Consider the following 21,058-nt stretch of genomic DNA (forward strand, 5'->3'; position numbering starts at 1 on the left):
TTGTTATGTTCCCGTGAGTCCTTAATAGGGTTATGTTATCACGAATAATACAAGTTGTACCATCTTCACTAACATGTTCAGCAATACGTTTTATTTTGAGTATATACTTGCTGTCATCAACAAGATTTTTAACGATATCATATGCTTGTGTGTCATTCATGGCTGAATCAATACATTTTGCATCGCCATCAGTCTCAAATGTTAGAAACACTTGGGACGCACCATCGTTGATAAATTCGTTCTTTGCTTACTTGATAAAATCACGCAGTTGTAACTCAGATGACATTTGTTTTTTATCTCTGGTTACTCTGTCCAAATCTGATGAGGTGTTGTGTTCTGGCTCCATTGCGGATAATCCGTTCGTTCTCGTTCAAAAAATATTGTATTTGCTCTTCTTTGGTTCTATTTTTATTGATCTATCAATTTCACTCGCGGTTAATAGCGACTTTATTTTATTCCGTGGCTTTTCTTGTGCAATTGTTGACTCAGGGAAAGCTGATTTTATCCTGACTAGACTAAAATATTTTTCTTGTAGATGGTTTGGAAAGGAAGGATTAGCCATTCTTGTATATAAGAAAAGTACTTTCTTCAATTGGACTTTATCAAATAATATATTATGATGCATCAAGTAAAAATAACTGTCGACGGCTCATGACTGGACTAGTAATTCCTTGTGGAAAGAACTATCTTAGCGAATAATATGAATATCGCATGGCCATTGCTGGATGTGGCAGTACTGGACCACAATCATGTCTAAAGTGTGGGGTTGGAGTCAAGGGGAAGACCTAGTCACGTGTTTCCTGGGGCGGATGAAAATATCGACGGCTTAAGCGATATTACGAGATGCAAAATGCTTCTGATGACATCATAATACAAAGCACAAAAAATTGCTTCGGAAAGTATTCATCTGCTGAAAAGAAATAGTATAAGCAGAAGACAAAATTATATAATGGAATAAATATGAGGAAGAGATTGATCTTTATGAAATTAAGAAACATCCGCTCTATTAAAAACGTTGCAAACGAAGCTGGCGTCGTGAGGCATTGTCGTAGTATAAAACCAGTTGGCATTGTCAATAACATAGGTTCCATGCAAATGGATATTTTAATTCCTGACAGCAAAGAGATGAATTGTTTGTATTTGTACTGATTTATTTACGAACGCTTCAATGGTGTGATAGATTATTGTTTTGTTATCGACCAGCTGGAGTAGTGAGAAGATAATGTATACAGTTGACCTGCCGGCTCGAAATCCACACTAGGACTCTGGGTAGACGCGGGAGGCTAGGATCTGTAAGCACGCCAAGGCAACACGGGCCAAATCCTTTCCGACGATGCTGATGAGGGAGACGCCCCGGTAGTTGTTGCAGTCGCTACAGTCTCCTTTGTTTCTGTACAAAGTGACGATGTTGGCGTCACTCATGTCCTGTGGGATGTATCCCTGTTCCCAGTAAAGACACAGCAATATGTGTAGGGGCTGGAGCGGAGCTGGGTTTCTCCTGTTGACAACGTCAGGCGGAATGCCGTCGCTTCCATGGGCTTTCCCACTGGCAAGGCAATCGATGACTTTTCCGAGCTCTTCCAGGGTGGGCTGTGTATCTAGCTCATCCATGACAGGCAGGTCTGGAATGGCGTCCAGGGCAGTTCCAGTGACATTGTTTTGGGTTTCATATAGCTCGAGATAGTGCTCAACCTATGGTTGCAGTTGTTTCACTTGGTCTGCGATGACTTTGCCCGTCTTGGCCTTAAGGAGGGGAGGCGGTCTTGTAGTTGGGGGCCTGTCACCGTTTTGATACCCTCGTACAATCCTCTTTCATCCCCGGTATCTACAGCTGTATGTATACTGTTGCAAAGGTTCAGGCAGTATGTGTTGGCACAGCAGCTGGCGGTCTTCTGGGCGTTGTTCCTGCAATCATGAGGGCTTGTAGTGTTCTGGGGCTAGGTGTAGCCTTGTTAGCTAGAAGGCATTCTTCTTTGCCTCAGTCACGGCTCCATCTCTACCCAGTTTGGCTCATAACAGTCGACATTCTTTCGCTCCTTCTTCCCGTAAGCTGTGATGGCAGAATTGTATAGAGTCACGAATATGGGACCACTTGGAGTCAATGGTGTCATCACGTGTCACTTTGGTGATGGCTTCCTTCAGTTTGCTGATGAACCGCTGTGTTTTCTCTGGGTGGCTTGCACAGCTGGTGTTGATGCGTGGGTGATCCTTCTTCTTGGCGTGGTGCAGCATCTTGGGTAATATTCGCACCTTGCTGGCCACGAGGGAATTGTCCGTGTCGCAATCGGCACTGTGGTAGCTCCGGGTGAGGAGGACACTGGCCGGTTCTGCACGTCTGGTGAGGTCTAGCTGGTGCCAGTGGCGTGAACGTGGGTATATCCATGACACCTAGTGGATCTCCTTGCATTTGAAGAAAGTGTTTGTCACACATAGGCTGTGGGAGCAGCACATCTTCAGCAGTCGCTGACCATTCTCGTTGATATTGCCCCTTCCGTAAAGGCCGAGACAGGTGGACCTAGCCTCATGGTCAGCTCCCACTCTAGCATTGAAGTCTTCTAGTAAGTAAAGGCCTTCATTGTTGGAGATACTGGATATTGCCTGATCGAGAGCATCATAAATCTTGTCTTTCTCCTCGTGGGTGAAGGAGAGGGTTGGGGCGTATACGCTGTAGATGTTGACCGGGCCAAAAGATGTTGACAGGCGGAGGGCAAGGATTTTCTCAGTACCTGATGACGGAGATTCAATGAAAGTGATTAGCGTATTCTCTATGGCAAAGCCTACACCATGCTGCCTAGGTTCATGAGAGGGCTTCCCCTGCCAAAAGAACGTGTAATTGGCTTCCTTGATGGTGCCGCTGTCAGCTAGTCGGGTCTCCTGGAGGCAGGCAATGTCGATGTTCAGTCTGGAGAGTTCTCTGTCAATGACGGCAGTATGTCGTGCATCGTCGATATACTGTAGGTCGGCGGTCAAACCAGAACACATGGTTCTGATGTTCAAGGTTGCAAAACGAAGAGTTGGAGTCTTCTTATTTCTTTTTTTAGTCTCTCCTGGTCCGGAGTTTTAGGCCCACTTGTCGAGATGGTTATCTAAGCTCCACTCACTCAGTGAAGCAGGCAGACCATGGCGGGCAGCACCTTAATGACTGAGGGCTGCCCAGCTTGAAGCGGGTGGTAGATGTCTAGTGAGGCCTGGTGATCTCTCCCACCGTCAGAAGTAACCCCTGGCGCCAAGCTCTACGCCAATCGAGCTTCGACTTAGATCCGGTAAATTGCTATTTCTCGTGTTGTGCTGACGCCGTACGATGACGGTGGAGTGTCCTCTCCATTGGAGCTATGAGGCCTGGGCAGGGTAGTATGGAGAATCAGTTGTTATCCATGCAGCAGATCCCCCTTCTCCACGCAGCTGGTGGGCCCAAGGGAACGATGAATGCCCATACAGCATGGCTCCAACGGCGTCGCAGGAGTTGCCGGAATGACGTTGAAGTCAATGTCAGACCGCCTTAGGGACTCTGTCTCCGGATTTTCTGTCGGGTTTACTCCCTTAGGCTTCCCAAGGAGTGGGTATAGCCTCAAGGTAGCAGAGGTTTGGAATCAGAGTTTTCCTTCTCCTACATGAACTACCATCCAAGGTTTACGAGTCCCATCTACCCGAAGCAACTGGTTTTAAGGCGCCAGTGGCCCTTCTTCACCCCTTCTCCTGTTAGTGGAAAACACGGTCTGCTGAACTTCAAATCTAAGCCACTCGCGAAAGCCAGGAGCTGGATTTTAGTTGACAGATGCAATAAGATATGCAAGCCGTATGGGGAATTTTTGGAGGATTGGGGCACTTGTCTCCCACTCCCACCCCAGGCAATGTCAACCTTAGACCACAATGGAAAAATAAAAATGGCAAAAGAAACGCACTCCGAAAAAATCCAACAATTGCAATGGAAAAAGGAAATGTAACATTTACCCAATATTTAAGAGACATCAAACGTCAATCAGCCTTGTTGCGAGCACACCTTTTGCTATTTTTTTTAGGTCAGAATTTCAGCATTGGCTGCTCTGTGAGACTCGTGTAAATTCAGGTCATTCTTGTTCATAGAAGTGTCCGGTTCCACAATGAAGGTTTTATTGATAGGTAAAATAAATGTGTCGGCTGCCATTTTATTTTGGTCGGTACACCCGTTCCTGATGCTTTCTGGTTCAAACCAGGTCAACCCCTTCATAACAAGGTATGCATTAAGACTCCATTGGACAGGTTCCTACTATTTGTAAGGTAGACGTGTTTCATCCGGTTCAAACTAGATTAAACCTGTTTATCCTGGTTAAAAAAGTAGAACCCGATTTATTCCAATCCGATTGTATGGCTTAAGGCTCGATTAGACAGGTTCTTGCTGACTTTGACAGGTTTATACAGATTAATTCTTATTTATATTGGTTTTCTGTGTTGAAACAAGTTAAATCCGGTTTATTACAAGTCAATAGTTTGGATAAACGATGTGTTGGACAGGTCTTTAGCAACTTTAACCGCTTCAAATCGGTTGTATCTTGTTCGATCTGGTTCAGACTCGTCCCATCCGAGTACAACCAGTTCTAACCGTCTAACGTAGTTCATGACAAGCCTTTTTTAAAGCTTAAGGCTCGATTAGACAGGTTTCAGTCGATTTTAAGCAGTTCGATCAGGTTCAGTTCAGTACGCACCGTTCCCATCCGGTTAAAACCTGACGAAGTGAGGCTACATCCGGTTCAAACCAGCTCGAAGCGGATTATCTTAGATCCAACGATCTCAAACCCGGTTATTGCAAGTCTATTTTATGTGTATAGTGATTTTATCAGCTTCAGACCGGTTCCATCCAGTTAAACCAGGTTTATCAAGGTTCAAACACGTTTAATATGTTTATTACAAGCCGAGTGTATTACTTCGGGATGGATTTTGACAGGTTTTACACGAGTTTTACACGTTCGAACAGGTTTTGTTCGGTTCAGACCTATTCCACCCGTTTCAAACCAGTTCAAAGAGATTTATCGTTCCAAAATGTTCAAAACGTTTGATTACAAGTTCTATGATATCGTTATATCCGCGTCAAACTAGTTCAAATCGGAATACCCTGGTTCTAATCAGTTCCAACCATTCTTACAAGCCGATTTTATGGATTAAGGCTCAATTGGAGACAATTTGTCGGGATTTAACCGGTTCAAACAGCTTCGATTCAGTTAAAAACGGTCAAATAAAGTTAGAACTAGTTCAAACCAGTTTCCCCTGGTTCATACCATTTAGAGCCGGTCTATTACAAGCCGATTATATGGCTTAAGACCCGATTGGACATGCTTCAACCGATTTTTAGAAGTTCAAACATGTTCTATCCTGTTAGATCCGGTTCCACCCTGCTTAAACAATTTCCAACCGGTGGATCGTGGTTTGAACCAGTTCAAACCCGTATTTAAGACTCGACTAGACAGTTTTTATCTGGCTTTTACTTGTTCAAGCCAGTTGAATTAATTTATAATCGGTTCTATCCTTAAAAACCAGTTCAAAACCGGTTTATCCAAGTCTAAACCACTTCAAACCGCTTGATTTCAGGCCTATTGTATTGTTTAAGGCCCAATTAGACAAGCTTTAACCGATTTCAACTGGTTCAGTCCGGTTAAAACCATTTATATCATGTTAAGTTTAGCTTGATCAAAGCACGTCAAAACCGTTTCATAACAAGCCGATTTGATCGCTAAAGACTCGATTAGAGAGGTTTCAAACGGTTTAAACTGGTTCAAAATGTTAAAAACTAGTTTCAGCAGTTTCAAACATGTTCCATCTAGTTTATCCCTGATGAAACCAGTTCACTCCGGTGTATTAATAGGCGATTTTCTCTTTTAAGTATCTCATTCCCCCGGTTTTATTCTGTTTAAACCGGTGTAATATGTTTCAAACCGGTTCATACCAGTTTAAACATGTTTGACCTGAATCAAATTGGTTAAAACAGGTTTATTGAAAGTCAATGTTAGCGCTAATTGCTCTTTTGTTAAGGTTTCTACCGTCTCAAACCAGTTCCATCCCATTGAAACAAGTTCAACCCAGTTGAAACTGTTTGACTCTGGTTTTACCGGTTTATTATGAATAAATTAGTTCAAGCTTTTTAATTGCTAGCAGAATTCATCGCATTATACACGTTATAGACCCATTCACACCGGTTTATCCACGATACTATCGCTTTAAACTCGATTGTAAAGGCAGTGAAACAGGATCGGTCTCGTTCAAAATGGTTTATTCTGAGTAGTCAGTTCAAGCCGGTTAATTACAGGGTGAATTAATCTCTTAAGCCTCTATTGGACAGGTTATATAATGTCGAAAATGGTTCTAAACGGTTAAATCCGGTTGAAACCGGTATATCCGGGATAAGATCAGCTGGTACCAGATTATAAAAGCCGATTTTTTTTTGGTGACTCTGTTTTATAGACTTTAAGCAGATTTACACAGTTCAAACCGATTCAGTCCGTTCTACTACGTTTCAACCCCTTTTCAATGTGAATTTATCGTTTAAGACTCGACTTAACTGGTGTCCACCAGTTTTGACCGCTCAATCCAGTTTCAACCGGTTCAAACTTATTCCGCTGCAAACTGGTGTCTATTAGATCAAATCAGGTCAAACCGGTATATTATAAACCGATTTTATCGATCGAGGTTCAATTAGATAAGTTTTAACAGGTTATATAATTTTCAGACCCGTTCAATCCAGGTCAAACCTGTACAAAGCGGTTTGGTTTAGATCGCACCAGTTTCAGCCGGATTATAACAAATCGATTTCGTCGCGTTAGACTCGATAGGACAATTTTCAACAGCAGTTATCCGGCTCAATCCAGTCCAAAAGGATCAAAACGGTTCAGACTGGTTTATGACAAGCCAATTTTATCGCTTGAGACTAGGATGGATAGTTTTAACAGGTCCTAACCTTTTCAGACCTGTTCAATCAAGTTCAAACCGGTAACCTCTGGATTGAACCATTTCAAACCGGTTTATTGCAAACTCATATCGTCGCTTTGGACCCGATTGGGAAGGTTTCAATCGGGTGAAGCCGGTTTAATCCGGTCCAAAGGTTCAATAGTTTCCAAGGCGGTTCATAGCGGTTTATCCTGGGTTACAATCCGAATCTAACTCTTGTATCACCACGAAAAGGATAATTGAAAACTAGACTGGGACTATATTCGTGGGTACGAACCGGAACTATTAATCTAATCAGATTCCATTGGGCTTAGCTGAAAAACTTTTAATCCATTGTGATTTATGTCCCTTACGTGTTGATAAAGCACGATCATACATTTAGTAGTCTTCTGTATAATTAAATTCTTGAACAAGATCAATAATACTATCATCTGTGATTAAATCTGGTTCCGTACCAGTATAGACATTCAAAACACCGACAATTAGTATTTTATAGTCAGCATGTTTCATTGTATTTGACCTAACTCATTTTCTACCATTGCCTGTATATTTTCTTCAGAACGAATGAGGAGTATTTCGGTGACAAAGAGACAAAATCAAAAATTAATATAAACTACAGTATCCTTGCCTTAGATGAAACCACGAACCACATATTATTTTTGAGGCACATTTTTCTCTAGATATATTAAAATGCTTGAAGAAGGGTACACGAAGAGACACGGAGGTCCCGCCCCCCCCCCCATTTCGTTTACCTGATTGTTTCTGCCGAAGTTTCAACAAAGCCTAATATATAATGTTTTCAATATAGTTAACAAAATACGACCGTTTTTCTCTAGAAGGTTTCTCACTTAAGCCAGATCTATTCCATACCAAACAACCCAACACAGTAGTAGAAAGGCTCTGCGGTATAATGCCCCAGAGCTAGACATCACTATAAACTGTCACACTGCAAAAATCATAACGATATGACTGAAAAAATGTTAAAAGCTACGTTAAAAGTCTAAATCAAACACACACACACAAACACACACACACACACACACACACACACGCCCGCGCGCGTCAGATTAGTTTCAGAGTTACCTATCCACGCAAATATTGTCTTCTATCAATTTGGTTCCTATTGATCGGTAATACGATTTGGTCTGGTATTATTAAGACAGCTATAAGTCGATTGTGACCCTTGTGGATGCGTTCTGCCTCCTTGACTGGCATTTGGGGTCTTTCCTTGGGTCAAGGACCTAGATTTGTCTCCACTCCGTGCACACATAACAAGAAAAAAAAACCAATACATATTTCACTGCCACAGATAAACCCCTGATTTCCAATTTTGTGACTGATGTAGATTTGTTTGGCTGGATGAAACATCCAATAATGCACCGCAACTGCTCCAGACGAATACCCATCATAAAACGTAGCAGTTGGCGAATAGTATACTTCAGCTGCGTGTATGTGACTTCAAGCAGCTTCTGCCTGGCTTTGTACATGTATCTGACATCCTTGTTCACACTTTAATTCTTATTGTCTATGTATATTTTATATGATGAAGTAGCTAACATCACATCTACAAGAACTCGCCTATGTGTTATATGTAAAATATCATGAAATTTGGGAATTCTTGTGTGAACAGTTATCTTTACTGTAAACTTGTGTGCACCTTATAATAATATATATTATTATAAATTATTATTTACAGGTATTACATGTTGTTCATGATGATAACTGTTGCTAGGATACAAATACCACGATAAGAAAATGTTATCATTAAAACATAAATAAACAAATTTACCATGATAGGTTAATGTTTGGTAGTCGTCTTAGCTAAAATTTTGCCTGCATACGTAGCTAACTTGTTTTATTGTTGACCCTTATTAAATCACTCTCCGCCACTCATAATGTCATGTATCCACTCATTCTGACGTTCTTTAGTTTCAGGAAAGATATGTATATCCTTCAGCGAACAGTGGGGCACGACACATGTCGTTTCAGGCATGAATTAATACTATTTTGTTATTCAAATGTCAAATGATTACTGCACAAAAAATAAACATAGGATGTGAGATAAAATAAAATGCGTTTCGGACGAGGGACCTACTTGCCTGCACGCCATAAAAAAAATATCGATTGGGAAGACAACTGGCCGATGTCCCTCATAAACAGAACGATATTTCGTCGGCCATATGTACTAGTGCATCTATGGTGTACATCATTGGTTTGAATAGATACACATTTTCTGCATAAATAACGACGGACAAAACTATTGTAAATCATATTCGGAATTGTATGAATAGATGAGCGGATGAGCATATATAGAATGGTTCGTGTGTAGTTATAGTACACAACAGAATATCAAATTAAAGGCCAATTGCTATTCGACTTGAAATACAATCTGAACTTTACACAACCGCGTGTCCCGGTGAAGAACGTATATGAAACGGGTAAAGTGTAATGCAAACGTTTCTAGTATATCTTAGCATTATGTGTCTAAATAAATATTTGCCTGGTTAGTGTATAGTCCCCTTTCAATACTGCGTGCTACAATTTGAAAACCGTAATTTGACCTATTATTATCTACTAATCGACTTGTAAGCTGTGACCGATGATGAATATCGTTGTAAACCGGAACAAAATTGTAAACATTGTGTCACCAGGTCCAAATTAGCTGGGGATTTAACAGGAAAGTACAATTCTGATCCTCAATCATATTCCGGCATTAATAAAGCATAGCTATTGCTTTGAAGAAAATAATTTGTAAACACGATCAACGAAGTATCTGTAGATGATATAAATATATATAGGATCTCCCTAGACTTGTGATGCCTTTGTTGTACTTCCTTTTAATTCTTTCGACGGGACAGATGCCGTCAATAACCAGCTTCCGGCTGCCGCCAGTCAAAGAATACAGTTTTCGAGGTGAGTGATTGTTTTTCTCTCTTTTTAGACGTGGATGAGGGATGGGTGTCGAGGGATATGTGGGATAACAACTCATTGAAACCAGTGTTCAATTTAAGTTGAATAAAATATATTGCTTATGTGAGTTTGATGGGATAATTAACATCATGTAGTATAATCAATTATCAGATCTGATGATCCCTTCTAGCTATTCCACGACTTCGACATGTTGTGTTTGGGCATGTATATTAAAAAAACCATCGATGTATGCTTTGATATCTACCAGCTATCTGAAGTCCTAATAACATAATAATTGACGTGGCTTGTTACCTACCCACGTTCTGCTACATTGCTTTATTGTCTCAGTAAATATTACCTTAGTTCACTTATATCAGGAGTTTATTACGATTAGTAGTAGTGAAGTGGGTCACCCTAGCGTCAATGGGAATTAACATTACAGACCCCCCCCCCCGGTCAATCTAGCGTCAAGGGAAAATTAACATGGAGAAAAATCGTGGGTCAATCTAGCGTCAAGGGGAATTTAACATGGAGAAAAAACCCTGGGTCACTCTAGCGTCAAGAGGAATTGAATATGGAGAAAAAATCTTGGGACTGTCTAGCGTCAAGGGAAATTGAATATGGGATTTTTTTTTTTTTTTTTTAAAAATAAAAAAATTTTTTTCAGAAAAAGGGGTAGGCAATGGAAAGTCATTCTCTTTTCGAGAAATATGGGTGGCCCTGAAAAGGGCCTTTGGTTTTTCTTCTTCTTCTTCTTCTTCTGCTTCTAATTTCTTCTTTTTCTCAACCAACTTCTTATTTTCTCTCCTACACTCTTTCTCTTCTTTTCTTTCTTTTTTTTTTCTCCTCCTCTTCTTTCTTCTTCTCTTCCTCCTCTTCTTTCTTCCTCTTCTCATTTTCTTCTTTTTCAATTTTTTCATTCCATTCTCTTATCCTTATCCTTTCCTCTTCATCCTCCTTCTCCTCCTTTATCTCTTTCATGACACCACTTATTATATCCTTTACTTTTCTTAAATTGTTGATCTCCATCTTTACTCGATGGGGACTATAGGAATAGTGGTCTTCATTGAGTCTTACTAACATCTGCTCCATTATTCCTAAATTGTCCAAAACGTCTTGTAATTTTTTCATTTTGTCAAGGTGGTTCGAAGCCATCTTCTTTTTTATTCTTTGTAGAATGGTTTGAACGATGAATACTGTGTGTTCTTATACGAAAAGCGCGGACGTGAAGGAAAACATCCCCTAAGACATAAAATTGATCTTACCTAGATCATGACCAAACAACGCGCGTACGTGAAGGAAACCATCCCCCACTTTCTCATTTCATATAATAAAACCCAAACTATACTCTCCACATACGCTAAGAAACAATAAAGAAACCCATAATCTACTATTCACACAAACTTACGTGAGCAGTTACAAACACAAACACAAACACATACACTCACATTATAAAAAAGAGTCAGTGTTTATATTCACACTACTCTACCTACACACATTGGCAAATTGATGGTTATTTCTTTTCTAGAGTATTGGGTAGCCCTGAAAAGGGCTGTTTTTTTTTTGGAACTTCATGGACACCTGGTTAATGATGGCACCTTCCAGGCCTGGCGCCACATACACATCTTGTTCTCCAGTTGCTTTTTACTTTTTTTGGGGGAGAGAGCAGAGGCGGGATAAATAGCTTCAGAATCCCAATTTTCTGTTTCTGGAATTCTCAAATTTCTTCTCTCCTTTTCCTCCTCTTCTTTGTTTCTTCTCTCCTCTTCTTTGTATCTTCTCTCCGCCTCTTCTTTGTATCTTCTCTCCTCCTCTTCTTTGTTTCTTCTCTCCTCCTCCTCTCTCATCCTTCCCTCTTCCACAATGGCTTCCGCGGCCAGTTCGTTCAACAGGCGCCTGGCATATTCCAGATGCACATAAAGTTCCAACAGTTTCGCTAGTCTGGTGTTCATTCTGGTGTTGATCAATCAACAAGGGTAGCTTGCTGCCGAACGAGTTTCAATTTATACTAAAGGTGCGGACGTGAAGGAAAACGTCTCCCCTAAAAACATAAAATTGATCTTACCTAGATCATAACCAAAAACAACGCGCGGACCTAAAAGAAACACTCACTCTTTTTTTTTATACTTCCCATCACTATTCTAAAAAATTTTTTCATTAATCACTTCAATATACTATCCACATACGCAAAGTAATCTAACCTTAAATCTACTCTCCCCACACCTCAAACACCAAAAACAAAAGACATGATCTTAATCTACTATCCACACCAACGTACGTGAGCACTTGCTAACACACAATCCTATACACAAACACATACCCTCACACTATAAAAAAGAGTTAGTGTTTATATTCACACTACTCTACCTACACACATTGGCAAATTGATTGTTATTTCTTTTCTAGAGTATTGGGGTAGCCCTGAAAAGGGCTGTTTTTTGGGGTTTTTTTGTTTGCTATGGCAATCTTTTAGTTTCTAAGAATGCGATGTCCTCTGAGGATAGACTTTCTGGCGATAGGTCTGCTTCTTCGGAAAGAGAAGAAGAACTCTTTGGTGTCGATACGAAAATCGACAAAGCTTCTGTCAGGTTCAGGTTGCTGCTCCTGTTGTTCTTGTTGCTGTTGTTGCTGTTGCTGCTGCTGTCTCTGAAGTCTGTACTTCTCTATCCATTCTTCTTTCTCCCTGTTCACTTCTTCTCTGAAGAGCTCTTCTATCAGGTCTTCAGTGACTTTTAACATTCTCACATTCTCTATCTCTTCTGGCTTCGGTATCAGACTGTGTCTGACCCTATGCAAATTCACGTAGGCTTCGTTTAGCTTAGCTAGTTTGGAGCACATCTTCGTAGGAGGATGAGTCGACAATCGATGGTTAGACTGGAAACTTCCCCGGTTCTTAAAGTCAAAGCGCGGACGTGAAGGAAAACATCCCCCACACGGTTTTCGAGCCGCAACGTTCAGTGAGTGTCATGAGAGGGATAGTAAGAAGTCAAAGAGCATGAATCAAACATTTTTATAGCCAAACAAAAAACAAAGGCATTTTTTTCAAAACAACATTTTTTATTCAAAAATCACTTAACACTAAACAACAACTCTAACATTTTTTTAACAATAATCCAACATTATAACATCAAACTTTTTTTAAAAAAATGACAAACATTTTTTTTTCAATTCACACTCTACTTTAAACAGGGCTGACAACGTTGTGAATGAAATTGTGATTTCGACTGTTGGAAGTCATTAGGCCATTGATGGACACTACGTTTCCTAGCTTGAGACAAAAGATAAGCATAATGGTCACAAAACCATCGATCTACTTTCACATCATTTCTTGAAGAAGAACGAGGATCAAAATGAGTCACTAAGTGTTCTAAGGAATAGCCCAGGCTGCGATGATGCAGAAAATACACACAGTACTGTCCACACACCAATTAATCTGTGCCTTGTAATTTCACATTATTGAATCGGGTGGTCTGAGCATTTCTTCTCATAAAGTCAATGATATCGTCTTCCAAAGGGGGCAATCCGTACGAATCGAAATATTCCACACATCCTTCTTGAGGAAAGTAAACGGCTACCCAGTGGGTTCCTGGGAGATGACTGTCGTCCGTGTTGATGACATAAGCTTGATGGTCTTGAGGTTTGCGATGAGGGAGTTCATCTTTAGCACAGACGACAGGATTCCAAGAAGCCGTATACGAACTGTGGTTCAAAAGGTAATAAAGTTCCCAGGTATCCATTGTTTTGTGTGTTTTCTTCTTCTTCTTCACAGGTAATAATAAGTCATCAATTCGATCCTGACTTTTTGCTTGAAAATGTCTGACAAATAACCGTTTCTTCGTTTCGTCTCCTCACTCTGATTCAGGAGAGCTTCGATACGATGGATCTCTTGAGTGGTTAATGGTGGACAAGAATGTTCACGCAAGTCTTTATACCACTGATGCAACACGACTTCGTCCGAGATGAGACTCCAAGCTTCGTCCAGATACTCGTCCAATTTTTCTTCTTGACTTAACATTAGGCATTTATCGTGTTGAATTTGACTGGGATGATCGTTTTGACATCCATAGCAATCTTTCTTGATCAATTCCGTCATTTTTTCAGCCAAGTGTTTGGCAAAACAGGAGACTAAATGGGCTTCTTGTTCTGGCCATCTCGACTTCATCATGATCACTTCTTCTTTTTCCACGGTCTACTCACATTCCATCTCCAAAGTTTCTCCACTAGGCAAAGAGGGATAACAGTCTTCCATGGTTTCTAGTAATCTAGAATGACTTCTCTCAAACTGTTGATTTCTGTCGTATTATCAAATTCTGCATACAGGAGGACGTTCAACGTTGGATTAGCAACAGCGGGGTTTTGGATTGCAAACTGAATTTCCACACGAATCTGGCCGGATTTTATAGGGTGAAAATGTCCCTCGTCGCTGCCTTGGTCTGGAGTGAAATCGAAAGCCCACAAAGCATAGCCTCCTGCATAATCCTCGTACGTAATGCCATGACTGGTGTTGGTTCCTAACTGTCCCGTGGCTTCGTACAGGGACAAGTACGATCTCAAGTAATTCTTCTGGGCAAAGTTAGGTTCGAAAGGTCGGGTACACAAGGTCTTGCCATCGCGACTGACTTCGATCTTGGACACGTCAAAGTGTTTAAAGTGGAAAGGATTTTTACCGATAGCTCCGTTGAAGGCTTCATTCTCGACCATACCAATGATTAAACGTTTGGGTAGCTGTCCTTGGAACAGATGATCTTCGATCATGGATCGTTGCCCCTTGGGAATAGTGAAAGTTTTCACTTCCACGCATCGTATCGGATACTTAGCGGTCGTTCTGCTCAACGTCTGACTGATGTCGTTACCTACTTTAGGTAACACTTCCACACGGAGTACGTAGAGTCTGGTTTCTTGGATTTTGGTTTTGTAGTTGTCAGCATTAGCCAATAAATGGAAAGCGGTACTGCTCCCATTCAGCCTCAGGCGGACATCCACCCCGTTCAGCAAATACTTTTCTTGCAACCACATGTCCAAATGCAAACGATCCATCAGTTCTAAACTCTGTCCGTCTTTGATTTTGTCTCTTCGTTCTACAAATCCCGCATTGTGTGGATTCTTTGTATTAATTTCGAATTCTTCAAACTGGTTTGCATCGTCAGCTTCCCATACCACACAGGCATTGAGATGAGTGTTCTTGGCCTCTATTCCGTACGTCAAGAGATTTTCCAGGTAGGCACGATAAGGGTAAGTATCCATGCTGATACTGACTAGTTTGTTATTCAAGTACAAGTCCACTCGACTGAACAAGGAATGCATGAAATTGTTGACGGGAGCTACTGCTTCATCGTCTATAGCATTTCCATCCTTATCTTGAACTTTGACTTTCAGGTACAAGTAACTGCTATTCAGATCAATGTAATCTTCGGGCTGTCCTTTAATTTCAAACTCGATGGGAGCGGAATCGGTCAATGAGGAGACGGGATGAAATTCCACCCATTGGGATTCTTGCATGGTCATCATGGTGGGTGGCATGGCAAACAGATCCAGTTCCGAATTGGAACAAGCGCAAGACTCTCGGTGCATCATTTTTTTCTCTTTCTCAATAATGGAAAACGTCTAAGTCTCGAACGGTTCTTCTTTTCTTGACCTTTCTAGCTTGAAGTCTGGCGAAAGGATGTTTTCTTCGTCGTCTCTTTCTGCCTTGTCCTTGCTGAATGCCTGACTCGGTAGCGTGCAGGGCATTTATAGGTGTGTCTCGGCGGCCCAAAAGGTCTTTACCCGTTTGCAACAAGACATTTTTGCCTGCCCTCATGAAAGCTTCTTTGGGGCTTTGTTTGTCGATGATTACATTTTGGAGAAATTCTTTGCCTTGCGTCAGTGCCGCGTCTTTCAAGGCGTGCAATCCGCGTGTCACCATCGGTTTCAACACTGGGGCCACCGAACGAAAGGCCGATTTTAACATATCTCCTAAACCGTGTACTCGCTGTCGTGCAACCCCTCGGTACACTGGATACATGACTTACGAGTCGTGAGAGAACCGTTTTCGAAAATGGAGTTTCACCGTGACTTTTCCTTTGGTGAATGGAATATTTTGTCCCTAATCTCCTTTTATAGCAATGTTGACCGTGTCCAAATACGACTTACTAACAGGCAAATAGTGAGGATGTACAAATTCGCGGTGGACGTGATAAGTGTTTCCACCTTCCTGGTCACTGGTCGTGGTACTATCCACTTTGAAAGGAATGACACGCAGTAATGGCACGGAGGTGTGTCCCACCACGTTGTACTCCACCACATCGGAGTACACAAACATCAAATTCAGTCCTTGGTTCAGTTCTACCGGGTTTCCAAAAGCTTTGTAAAAATCCATATTACTGTTTATCTTTGGGCTCCAATTGTTTGCAACCATTCTTGCATGTCCACCCAAAATTTCAAAGAAACGACCATTGAACCTGAGGGACAACATTTGGGTGTCCTGAAATTTCATCAGTAAGCGACGAGCCACTTTATGGTACTCCAGGGTGACACTTTTTTTGATTTTGTTCAGGGCTTTGCCAAAGGCTAACTCGAACCTGGAAGCAATGGTATCCACCAAATGTTGGCCACTAAAATAAAACCCTGCCGGAATTTTCAAGGTGTAGATACTTAAGGCTGGATTGCTGGATGGTCTTGTGATCCCTGAAAACCCGAAGTCATTCATGGCTTGTTGTAATTGTTCGTTCAGGATTTCGACCTCAAAAAACTTTTCAGTTTCAGTGATGTTTTGGATTTGTGTAGGGTGAATCATTTCCACTAAAGCCACTTCCCAATGGGTTTTTTGATCTAACTGGATGGCTTGAGGTAATTTGGCCGTGTAACAGCACAACGTGTTGTGGGGAAACACCTCCATGGAACTGTCACTGGGTAAGGTTAAGTAAAATTGGTTTTGGTGACTCATAATTCCAGAGTTCTGTGGCTGTCCGAGGGGTTACTGGACGTCAAAGGCGTGTCTCCGCCCAAAATGGAGTTCTGGTTGTTATTGTGGTTGGAGTGGTGACTGGCACTGGCACTGGACACAAGGTTGCCGTGGTTCCCGTTCGAGAAGTTCTCCTTGGGGACCTGGTTATTTTCTTTTTCTTCTTGGGGCTTCGTTGGACTTTTTTCATTAGGATCCCATCTTAAGAGAGAGCGAATGATGACCCCTCCTAGAGTACCGCTCCCTCCAGGTTTCAAAATGATTTGTTTTTTGGTTTGAGTGTCGATACGGGGATCGGACAGTTGGACCAAAGCGACTTTGTTTCGATCGAAAAAGCGTTTGGTTTGATGAGGAATCTGAATGATTCCTTGGAGTATTTGACGTGCCGTCACCGTGAACCATCGTAAGACTTCTTTGAGACTAGCTTCTAAGACACGAGCTCGTATTTGTGGATTTTTATCTCGACTGATGCCATACAAGGCACGAATCAATTTGACGGGAAGATGCGACTGAAGGGACGTCATGTTGACGTTGTGTGAGACAGACGAAAAAGGGTCTGAGGTTTTTATAGACTTTTTTATGTGGAGTGAAATAAGGTCGAGGACGGAGACGTGTACAGGACAGGCCCTCCGTCTTGGCACCAGTGGTGAAACAAGTGGGTACGAAATCGCAAATCCTCGGGAGTCGTAGGTTTCAAATCGACGAGTAAATAGGCGTGTGGCGTTTGAGTGGCATCGTCGTACGCCTGAGTCAGCCAAGGCGTTCCTATCTGTTTGGCTAAGACTTGCACTTGCGATTTATCTCGAGGGCTTTTAAACAAAACCACGTAATGCGCATTGAGACTGATGGTGCGATGGGCTTTACTTTGTTGAAACAAATTTTGGGTGATGTAAACGACGCTGGCATTACGGTGATGCCCTTTGCGCGTGAACCACAGTTTAATTTCTTCTTCGTCTTCTCCTAACATGTCGTCGAAAATGACCAAATGGGTTTGACGGGAGTCAGAGACGATACCGTCGTCTTCTTTAGGAATGCCTTCCACAAACACGATGGAATCGCCTTGACTTTCTCGCAAGAGGCTGTACGCCAATTGCCACTCTTTGTAACACCACACGATCCGCTGAGGTGGCCGAGCGATCAAATGATGTTTATGTTCGATCAAACGTTTGACGAATTCGGTTTTGCCTGAACCACTAGGTCCAGCAATGAGCATGTTAAAGGGATGGCGAAGATACAAAGCCTCCCAACTGGCACGAGCTAAGTGTTCGTCGATGACTTTGACAGTAGAGGAAGAGGGAGCAGAGGCAGCAGAGGTAGCCATAGTGTGAGAAATGTCATTTGTGACACGAAAACAAACAAGACAAGAGTTTATATACTTTTTTCAGAACACGTTTATTGAATGTTTCAAACATTAATACGAAAGACAAAAATACATAAAATCCAAAGGCTTAAGTACAAGGATAAAAGGCACATGATAACCATTAACGTGGAATAAACACACGTGTCTGTACAACATGTTTTGGGTAATGTTCTAACCAGTTCTATAGTAGGGGGTAAGGTCACACAAGTGTCCTCCCGAAAGGGTCTTTCAGGCCTGTCCACGACAGTCCCCTCCTGGGTGACGGGTTCTTCTGGCACCGTCACTAACACGGGTTGAAAAGTAACTTTTTTCCTTGAAGAACTCTCGTGCATACTGGGCCACTTCTTGGGTCCAAGCCTCAAAATCTCATTCTTTCCAGGCACGGACATCTGTCCAATGGGGATGTAAGTCACAAGCTACACACACATCGTCATACACGTCTTGGGTAGCTAAAAGTTGACGAATCTTTTTTTCCTGTTGAGGTCGAGAAGTATCCAAATGAAAACGCATGGCTTTGAGCAAAAGGAGTTTTTCGTGACCATTTAAGGCCATTGAGGTGGTAAGTACTGATCGTAAAGAGTCCACAAAGAATCGGCTGGTAAAGGAAATCCCAGAAAACAAGTCACTAAGACACACACCACTTGTCGACCCAAATTGAATGGATACAGTTCTTGTAATAATCGATGGTAATGATCCACGGTTTGAATATGGTCATTGAGTTCCTTCCACGGAATCTGTTCAATGACATGTGACATAAGCCGTGGCATGGCAGCCTGTTTTTATATTCTCTTTTTTTCGGATGCAATACACGTACTTTCTAGCCAGAGATCTTCGTTCTTCAGTAGGGAATCTAAATCTTGCATACTGTAACCGAAACGTCAGAGTTCGTTTAGAAGTTTCCTCTTCCGCTAAGTAGATTCCACGTAACAAATGTTGGTAATCCTTTAACTTGTCTTCCTCAATGCGTTGCACTAGGTGAATCTCGAAGTAACCATAATTATGAACATGTCGATCATTAGCGATCTCAAATTTTTGAACAATGTCTGACCATTGAAACAATTTCTGACGAATCAGTTCTCTTATACCATTCAGGTACCAGTGGTTAAAGTTCTGGTGACGTAACGGATGCAATTGTTCTTTACGTTTGACTTGTATTTTCACCAGCTCTCGGTAAATCCTTTCTCTCAACTCCTCAGGCAAGCCCAAAATGTTCTCTTGTAAAGTATCCATAAGTATATACACTGTTTTTGGAATCCTTGGGTGGTGGCTAATAGCCTCGTTTATCTTTGTGCCTGATGTAATATCCACTCATAATCAGTCTTCTTATACTTTGGAACAGAGCATAATTTAAAAACGGTTCAATAACTTTGCGTTTGCGTTTCACTTGTCTTTTGATCAGTTCTCGGTAAATGCGTTCTCTCAACTCCACAGGCAAGGCACGAATGTTCTCTAGCAAAGTATCCATGAATAGGTCATACTAAATCCTCTTTTGTCTGACACAAGACATGTACTGTTTGCACAGACATGGTTTCAATTCATTGTCGAATCTAAATCGTTTAGTTACTAATTTACACGTTACAATTCGTTCAGAAGTTTCCTCTTTCACCAAGCTGACATTGTGTACAAGATGTTGGTAATTCGTTAACCCTTCCTCTGGAATTCGATGCAGTACGTTTACAATGTAGTAGATAGAATCGTCCATACCAAACCATTCCTTTTTAAAACCAGGGGGTCGTTGATCAATGTCTGTCCAATGGAACACTTTCAACTCAATCAGTCCTTGTATAGCATTCAGGTACCAGTGGTTCAAACACCGGTGACGTAACGGATGCAATTGTTCTTTACGTTTCACTTGTATTTTGACCAGCTCTCGGTAAATGCGTTCTCTCAACTCCACAGGCAAAGCACGAATGTTCTCGTGTAAAGTATCCATGAACAGATTATGGTAAGTTACTTCAATGTCTCGCTCCCACTAAGGGTAAGTAATGACAATTCGGTGACCATTGAGCATGTTCTACGTAGGCCGAATCTTGCGGTTCCCAGTGGTGAAGTGACACACCGCAACTGAAGCACTTGACTTTATCTCCTTCGCCCAAGTAGAAAAATCCGGCTCTGGCTAATTCTTCGGGGGTCGGGCCTCCCAGATACTTAGGCCATTTTCCTTTGAACGATTGAAGACGATTTTCAAAGTCCCAGTATTCCGACAAACGCACAGGAAACGAATATTCGTCTTTCACAGGTTCGTTTCGATGAGGGTTGGGTGACATGAACAGGAGTTTGCTCAGGGCTGGATGACATCCGTAGGGGGGTAGACGTGAAAGTGAACATTCCCCTTTAAAACGAAACCCAGTAAAATGTCCAAGAGGACGAGCGGCATCACTTTCGCATCCCTCAGGTTTGACACGCACAGCATCACTTTCCATGATAGGGGTAGTGACACTAAAGTTCCCATGATGCTTTACGGCATCGCTAAGGTCACAAGGTACAGCATCGTACCCATCGCAAGGCTCACAATCGCATTCCACTTCAGAAGCCTCACACTTGAATTGTGCCTTTCTGAACAACTTGTTTTGTGTTTCTCGGAAAGTATTCATCTTGTTCACTCGGTCTTGGTAGTCACAATGAACTATCGATCTTGCCTAGGGTTCCTTTTTATATACAGACCAATACCGACGTGTCCATACGGTAAGGTGAAATGATTGGGAAGTCGAACTCGCTTCTGGTAGACGATTTGATAGACTTTTTCCAAGTGTCGACTGACGATGTGGTGAGTGGGTAAACGTACAATCTTGTTCGGTTGATAGGTGGTCACTTTAAAGTGTTCATCCTCTCCCGATTGCAAGGCTTCTTTCAATACCCCAAAGTTCACCACACGACTGGTACGATAATTCAGAGTCAGTCCTTTCACTTTGCACGTCGTGTGCACTTCT

The 21,058-nt window shown here is 41.8% G+C and overlaps 1 protein-coding gene across 3 annotated transcripts in view; it reads left to right on the forward strand.

Annotated features, from left to right (window-relative positions):
• Window positions 1-9,438: 9,438 nt before the first annotated feature.
• Window positions 9,439-21,058, forward strand: part of LOC149791020 (uncharacterized) — a 130,971-nt gene continuing 119,351 nt past the window's right edge. Inside the window, exon 1 of one of the 3 annotated variants that reach the window (XM_089972894.1) lies at window positions 9,439-9,828. In XM_089972894.1, coding sequence (XP_089829020.1) covers window positions 9,732-9,828 — 97 coding nt within the window. In that variant the 5' untranslated portion in view covers window positions 9,439-9,731. The remainder of the gene's footprint in view (window positions 9,829-21,058) is intronic. The other 2 variants (XM_089972893.1, XM_089972895.1) reach the window with 2 other exon arrangements.

The sequence above is a fragment of the Sinohyriopsis cumingii genome, chromosome 10 (genome assembly GCF_028554795.1).
Source record: "Sinohyriopsis cumingii isolate HCF-2022 chromosome 10, ASM2855479v2, whole genome shotgun sequence".
Taxonomy (NCBI): Eukaryota; Metazoa; Mollusca; class Bivalvia; order Unionida; family Unionidae; genus Sinohyriopsis; species Sinohyriopsis cumingii.